General features: G+C 35.7%; 1 protein-coding gene across 1 annotated transcript in view; it reads left to right on the forward strand.

The window, feature by feature from the left end:
- Positions 1 to 7,805, forward strand: part of MYPN (myopalladin) — a 53,430-nt gene that overhangs the window by 24,323 nt on the left and 21,302 nt on the right. Inside the window, 1 exon segment of the mRNA XM_011372181.1 lies at positions 1,657 to 2,029. Within this exon segment, the coding sequence (XP_011370483.1) occupies positions 1,657 to 2,029 (373 nt within the window).

Consider the following 7,805-nt stretch of genomic DNA (forward strand, 5'->3'; position numbering starts at 1 on the left):
CATTGACTGGATTTGTGTGTCATATGCCACTACTTAGCAAGACTAGAGTTAGCACGACTGCCTTAGCAGGACCAATTGTGATTTACCACCTGAGGCTGGGATAGGCCACCTTGCCTTAAAGCACATGACCACTCGAGGAGAATGGACAAAGTTAGGATTCTATTTATAAAGAGGAAGGTGGATGTAGAGTAATTGAGCAGATACTCAAATGTCTGCTGTGGTTGCCAGTTTTCCTAAAGGTTGTATACGTAATTCAATTCAGTTATCATGGAACACTGAGATGCCAAGTTTCTCCTAATACAACTATGGTTTTATTAATTTTGTTTTTAATGTCAGGTCTACTGAATGATAACTCAAGGTTTATGCTACTGTGTTAGACATCTCTTCATTAGCTGTCAAGGAATATCTTAACTATAATAATTTTAGACTATAAGCATATGGACCTCACTAGGAATTGGGGTATAAGAATTCTCATGGTATTACAAAGGAAAAAATGTGTATTTCACTTGTTTTTCACCCAGAATTTCAAATTACTCTATCGACTAATTACTATCAGCTAAGTAGAATATATATTATCTAGTTATAAATTGTGGCCTTCCTTTAAAATTACCTCACTGCAAAGGTTCCCCACAGAAATAATGAAATGAGTGTAAAAATGTTTTTATTAATTCTTTAATTTCACACAAATCTCCTTTTGCTTTAACTTCTAATGTGTTTTTGTGATTTTTAAGTTTATTGTTTCTCAGTTCTATTTTTGTCATCTAGACTAATGACATAAAAATAGAAGAGAATCCATAATATACAATATATTATATTGTCATAAAATTCTTTTGTTGATAGTCTGTCTATATGGAGTTCTTTGTTCTATATCTTTTGACTCATTTAGTCAATTGACCAATTTAGCCAATCAGACAATTCAATCAAATAATTGGATGACATATTTTCAAACAATTAATATAACCAGCTTCTTATACTGACTTTTATAGAATAAGCATCTGATATCAGTAAATTCCATAATTTCATTTCCGTAGTTGAGTCAGTAACTATTCTGTTTTACTGGCGTTTAGAGGAGATTTGTACTTTGGTCATTGCTGAGGTCTTTGCAGAAGACTCCGGGTGCTTCACATGTACTGCAAGCAACAAATATGGCACGGTGTCAAGCATTGCACAGCTAGATGTAAGAGGTAAGGACTCATTAAATGCCAGAACAATTTAGACCATGAGTATTATGGAGAGTTTGTATTATCCTTCCTTACTACTTTTCATATGAAGCTAACTTGGTTGTCCTAAAAAAAATTTTTTTTGAATTATTGATGAAAGTGTTCTTGAACAATATTCAATTTTTAATTTCTTATTGCATTTAAAACTACCACCACCACCATCATCCATTGTTATACTCCCTAAGAAAATATCTCCTTGGTCTTATATAAACTTCTAATATTCTTTCCAAAATGGTACTTAAATTTTTGGTTTAGTTTTTTTTTTTCTGTAAGCTCACCATTTTTTAATGCCCCAGATTACGTTCTCTGTTTTTGAAAAGCGTTTTCCTATTAGCACATTCACCTAGTTTGAAAACATGCCCCAACTCATCGTTACAATTCTATCTCAGTCTTATTGAGTAAGGCTACAGCTCAGCTCCTGTTATTGTCCTCTCAGGAAACGAAGACCTCAGACATAATGGGTCTCTTCACTCAGCCAGCTCTACCACCAATCTGGCCGTTACTGAGCAACAGCCATCCCCACCCAACCCAGAGCCTCCTTCTGTGGAACAACCCCCTAAACCCAAACTCGAAGGGGTCCTGGTAAACCACAATGAGCCCCGTTCCAGCTCCAGGATTGGGCTCCGTGTACACTTCAATCTGCCTGAAGATGACAAAAGAAGTGAAGCGTCATCTGAGGGTGGCATGGTGACTACCAACCAGACCAGACCTGATTCTTTCCTGGAGAGATTCAATGGACAGGCAGCAAAAATCCCAGAGCCTTCTTCACCAGTCAAAGAGCCCCCTCCAGTCCTGGCCAAACCTAAACTGTAAGTAAAAAGTTAGAATGGATAACCAATGAGCTTCTCTGAGTCTTCCCTTCTTAAAAATGATGGAGCTGAAAAGGGGAATTATAAAATGAGAAAACACACATTAAATGCTTTGCAAACCATACATCCTTACATCAATGTAAGTCTACTATCACTATCATCCTTACCATTAATGTTCTACCTCCAAGAAATGTTACACCTACACTAGCTCAAAAAGATGTTTGTCTAACATTAGAAAGCTCCAGGTAAAGCATTTCTACATTCTTCTTATAAAGTCCTTTCTTGCATCTAACAATTCCTATAATCTGTAATTTCATCCTTATATTTCCCATTTCTGCTTCAACTTAAGCTTTTGTAGTCATTATGGAAAAGATATTTAATATTTTTGCATAGTTATTTGCTACGTCTAGATAGGCTGTAGTAACCACAGTAAGGTTTTTTATTTTTTAATATAATGGGATGAAAGAAGAAGTCATGATTTTCAAACTCACCTCAGGAGCCTGATGTAGTCATTGCCCTAACCATCTAGAAAGTCTCCATTGGAGATGTGTTACAATGTTTAATGTTTATCTATAGTAAAGCAAACACAGAACATGATACTACTATTATGTTTGGTGTAATCCACATAGCAAAATGATAAAAATTATGTTTATAATCATATAAACCTTTAAATATCAACGTTAAAATCTACAGCATCATTGCTCCTATTACGTATTTCTCAGTGCTGAGTGCAAGATGTTCCTTGAAAGCAGTTCATGTTGTTAAGTTTTATGTTCTTCTCATTACCACCTAAGGCAAAATTCAGGGCATAAAATTAAGCGTTATGAAACATGCTTCTTGGAAAGTCACATCCAGAAATGTCTCTGTCCCTTCAAAGTTCTGCCAATCCCAGGAAATAGGAATCCTCCTAAAGTAAAAAAGAGTTGGAGAGGTTATTGTAGGGATTTAGGCAGGAATGGTAAACAAAACAACCAGGCCCTGCACACAGAATTAGAACTAGCAGTCCAGCTCTGTCCCTGCTCACTTTCTGTGTCTTGAGAACCTCCTTGTTTCCTCTTTGCATATTCACTCCACTTCTCTCTTTGAAGACTCATCGATTCATATTTGGGCCATCATGGCATGTCACATTCTACATCACAAATACCAACTGGTCCATCCGGGTCAAGTACAGAGGATTTATGTTTAGAGGAAAGAAGAGTCAAATGGATCAAATACCAACTGGTCCAAATACCAACTGGTCCAGCCGGGTCAAGTACAGAGGATTTATGTTTAGAGGAAAGAAGAGTCAAATAGATCAAATCAGAACTAGATATGGGGGCAGTTCTCAGAGAAGAGAGTTGTGAGAACAGGTAACCCAAAACAATCTCCTTGGGAATTGCCTTCTTCGTAGGGCCTCTTCTTACTCAGGACTGTTTGGGGGCTATTTGGTATATCAGTTAGGATTAGGTTTAGCTTCATGTTGCAGAAAACCCAAACAACAGTGGATTAGACACATGAGGGTTTATTTTTCTCTCGAATAAAGGAATTATATGGGCAGTCTGGAGCTGTTTTGATGGTTCCATAGTCATTAAGAACACAGTCTTCTATCTTTCTACCCTGCCATCTTCAGCACTGGCTGTCTCCAGGTCCCCTCATGGTCCAGTATGGCTGATGGTGGTCTAGTCATCACACCTGCATTTCAAGCAGCAGGAAGGGCAAATAGGTTGAAGTCCTGATGTCAGACTCCTTTTAAGAAGCCTTCTCATGTATTACCCAAAATCTTCTGCTTATATCTTGGCCAGAACTTAATCACATGTTATACTAGCTGCAAAGGAGGCTGGAAAGTATAGTCTTTAGCTATACACATTGCCTCCATGAATAAAACTGAGTTATTTTACAAAGGGGAAAATTAGACAGTCAGCCAGTAGTATCTCTCAAATGAGACTTCCAATAGATATAAAAATTCTTTCTACTAAATTATGTAGTAGCATCCTCTAAATATCCAGTCCTCAGCACTAGATAATTATTTAATATTGTTGTCTTTTTAAAGTTTTCTCTTAATTGTTGTATAGGTTTGCATTAGCATAGGTACATGTGCATCCTCTCTCTCTCTCTCTCCTCTCTCTCTCTCTCTCTCTCTCACACACACACACACACACACACACACACACACACACACACACATCCTTTATGAATCCACATGCCTACAATCTCCTCTTACTGGTTTTAGCCTCATTGGTTTTAAAATTCTAGGTTTTTCATTAAAATATTTTGACTCTATGACTAATCTTCTCGAGGGTACAATTTTCTGCTTGTTCCTTCAATTTGCTATTTATATGAACAATAGATACAATTCTTACAAATCTTAAACTGCAGCAGAAAGGGAAGCTCTCATTTTTAAGCACTGTTATCATCAAAGCCTAGATAATTCAGACTTGAAATTTTCAACTTGAATATCAACCTGTCTAGATCAATTATTCATCATCCTGGCTACACGTTAGAACAAAATGTGGAGTTTTTAGAAAATATTTATGCTTTCCATCCCGATTGAATCAGAATCTCTCCTCATATTATTTTAATGTGCAGCCAGGTTGGAAACTATAAGTCTAGATTGGACAATCTGAATTACAACCCTTTATCACCCACCTGCCTTGTCACACACTCCTCCACACCTCGGAAAACAAAAACAAAAACAATTAACATTTAAAGTAAGTAAAATGTCAGACAAAAATGACAATGTACTGGGAAAGTCTGTACTTTGGGGATAAGTGTTTCTTTAGAGCAGTGGTTCTCAGTCCTGGAGAATCAACTGGAGCCTTGCTACTTACAGCACTGGCATCACCCAGGAGTTTGATAAAAATGCAGAGTCTCAGGCCCCACTCCAGACCTGCTGAATCAGAAGCTCTGGCAGCAGGGGGTGGGGGTGGCTCAAAAAAATCTGTGTCTTAGCAAGAACCTCCAGAAAATTCTGAGGCTCACTAAAGTTTAAGAACCACTGACGTATATTTTAAAAGATAATAATAACTATGCCTGGATCCTTTCCCAGGCCAATTAACTCTCTGGGCAGTGGTGCCTAAATCTGTGAGGTTGGTTTGTCTTTTATGATCTCAAGGTGATTTCTAATGTGCAGCCAGCACACCAAACACTGCTAAAACCACAGCTAAAAGCTGATTGAAGAGCCATATTTACTAAGAATTAGCGATCCTACTCAGTGATGTGTTGGCAAATGTTTTAACAATGGGCAGAGGCGGGGAAGCCCTGATTTGTAGCATTTGCAAATTTCCTCCCACCATGGCTGATTTGTAGCTACTAAAGGAAGGTCATTGAACTGGGAATAGGGATGAGATGTGCAGAATCTGCTCTCCAGAGCCATCCAGAGTTGGCTCAAGCACACACTGCCCTAAATTGCTGTTGCCAAAATTGCTTTCAAAAGTACACAATACAGTATCCCAAGTTTGTTTTGTTGTGTTTGTCATTGACATTTCACCTTGACAGTTCAAAATCCGTAAGAAATTCTTCTGTATTTTAGAAACCACGAGAAGCATTCTTATAATTCTGAAACTGATTTTTATTCTTACAAATCTTAAAATTGATATTTGTAGTTCAGAAAGTAAAAAATATAATAGTCCCCATTTATTGACCACTTAGATGTTTTGGTGATTTATTTATTAATTCTCACAACGTGAAGAGATATTACTTATTCCTCTTTTACTTAGGAGGAAATTAGGGTCAGAAAAGTCTGGAGACTACCCAAAGTCACACAGATAATAAATGACAGAGTCAGGATTACGACCTAAATCTGTGTTTCTGCAGAGCCCATATTCTTGAGTACGATGCTTAAGTTAAGTTGTGGAAAAAGAAAAGGTACTTTTAATAACCAGAGAGAATTGATAAATCTACCACAAAAAAAAAAAAAGAAGAAAACTTGGGTATAAATCTTATTTCAGAAATTCTTATAGCAACAAGAAATGGATAGCTGAGTTTATAGCAATTTATAACAGGCTGTTACTTTGAATTAGAGGGGTTACTCAGGATTTTTGAACTGGTATGGTATGTAATTAATCTTCCCTCCCTTTATTCTTGCATTAACTTTGTACTTTTATTACTAAATAGTAAGTTCCTTAGGTTATCTGTAGATGACCACTAGTTATTTGTATTATATGTATATATAGTAAGTTTTTTGAGTTCTGAATAGCTCATACTGTCTCGAGTATTTGTATCTCTTGAGGTATCTGGTAAAGCAGACACATAGAAGATTCAATAAAAGTTCATTGACTAATGGAATTGACACCTTGCCTTGATGTATTGAATAAGTGAATCTAAACAGTTGTTTTAAATCTCTTTTGAAACAAGATAGAGTTTAATAAAAATTTTAAAAAGTGTTCAAACAAAAAGATGCATTATTCTCAAATGAATTCTTACATAATCTTAGATAATCAAAACGACTTGTTATGTTTAAGTTTTGTGATCCTCCCCTGTAATCCATTATACTGACTGTACTGAATGATAAGGGCTAACAGGCCACTTGAATCCTGCTTAAGTAAAAAAGCTGATTCTTAGTTCAGTGGGAACGAAAGGAAAATGAGACTCAATCAATACCAAATGACTTCCCGGCCCCTTTTTATCATCTTTATCTTTCTATGATTACTTGCTTTTCAGATACAACTTTTTCTACTTCCATAACCATAATAAAATATTTATGCAATGTCATCAAATTAAAATTTACTCAGACTACAATACAAACATGTCCTGAAAACTACATGGCATTGTCCTTATGCCATAGCAGTCACACAATGTGACCTGCCAAATATAAGGTCCATTAAAAATTTAAAGGTTTTGTATTTTCATGTCATTGGAAGAGTCAGCATCAGCAGAAACAATGTTAATTGTATATATTTTTCTAAGGATAATCTAACAGAGATATTTCTGTTTTTCTTAATGGCTGAATCTTTCATCTATGATCGAATTTAAAAGTTTAATTAATTTTTAATTATATTACTTTATTCTCTCAGCCTAAATGCTCATTTCTAAAAAAGGAGGAGGAGAAGAAAGTTACTGTGGCAAGTGGCTAGCACTTCTGAATTCTTAGTTTAACTCAAGACAAAAGTTTACATAGATAAACAAAGATCGCACAGTATGCAGCATTTGACAGCAGTAATGAAAACAAAGATGGGTGTCTATTTTTTGAAGTTACTTTTCCATATATTGAGTATCAGAATTGTTAAAGATGGGAAGGAAAAAGGTCTTAAAATCCAGAATTAAGAAAAATCAAGGTTTAGAGAACCTTCTAGTTCAACATTATCGCTGTTGGTATTGTCTTTCCTGATGGTATGCAAATACAAAACCTTTTGTTTTTAATAGATCTCATGTTCAATAGATCACTTTCTATATTTCAGAAGCAACCTATATTTCTGAAGAACATAAAACCACAGCGGCCTTGGAGCACTTGTGGATCTTCCTATGGTTATTCATTCAAAAATAGATTCTCCTAATGGTTTGACAGCCCTGACAACTTCATGAATATACAATTTTTAAACACTTTTATTCTTAAAAAATAACTTGTTTACTAAGAGAAATTAAATAGACTGTAGGACTTAAAGCAAATTATATAATGCTTCTGTGACTGAGGTCCCTATAAAAGGAGAAACTGCTCCCAGTTTGACCTTCTTTCTCCTTTCAAAAACAAGAAAAGTCTAAGGCAATGTGTATAATTAAGGGAACCATATAATTTATTATTCAAACCATGACATTTTTTAGAGTGAAAGAGCACTATTAATTATTACGCCAAGTAAAAGAC

Source organism: Pteropus vampyrus, unplaced genomic scaffold, assembly GCF_000151845.1.
Source record: "Pteropus vampyrus isolate Shadow unplaced genomic scaffold, Pvam_2.0 Scaffold202, whole genome shotgun sequence".
NCBI lineage: Eukaryota > Metazoa > Chordata > Mammalia > Chiroptera > Pteropodidae > Pteropus > Pteropus vampyrus.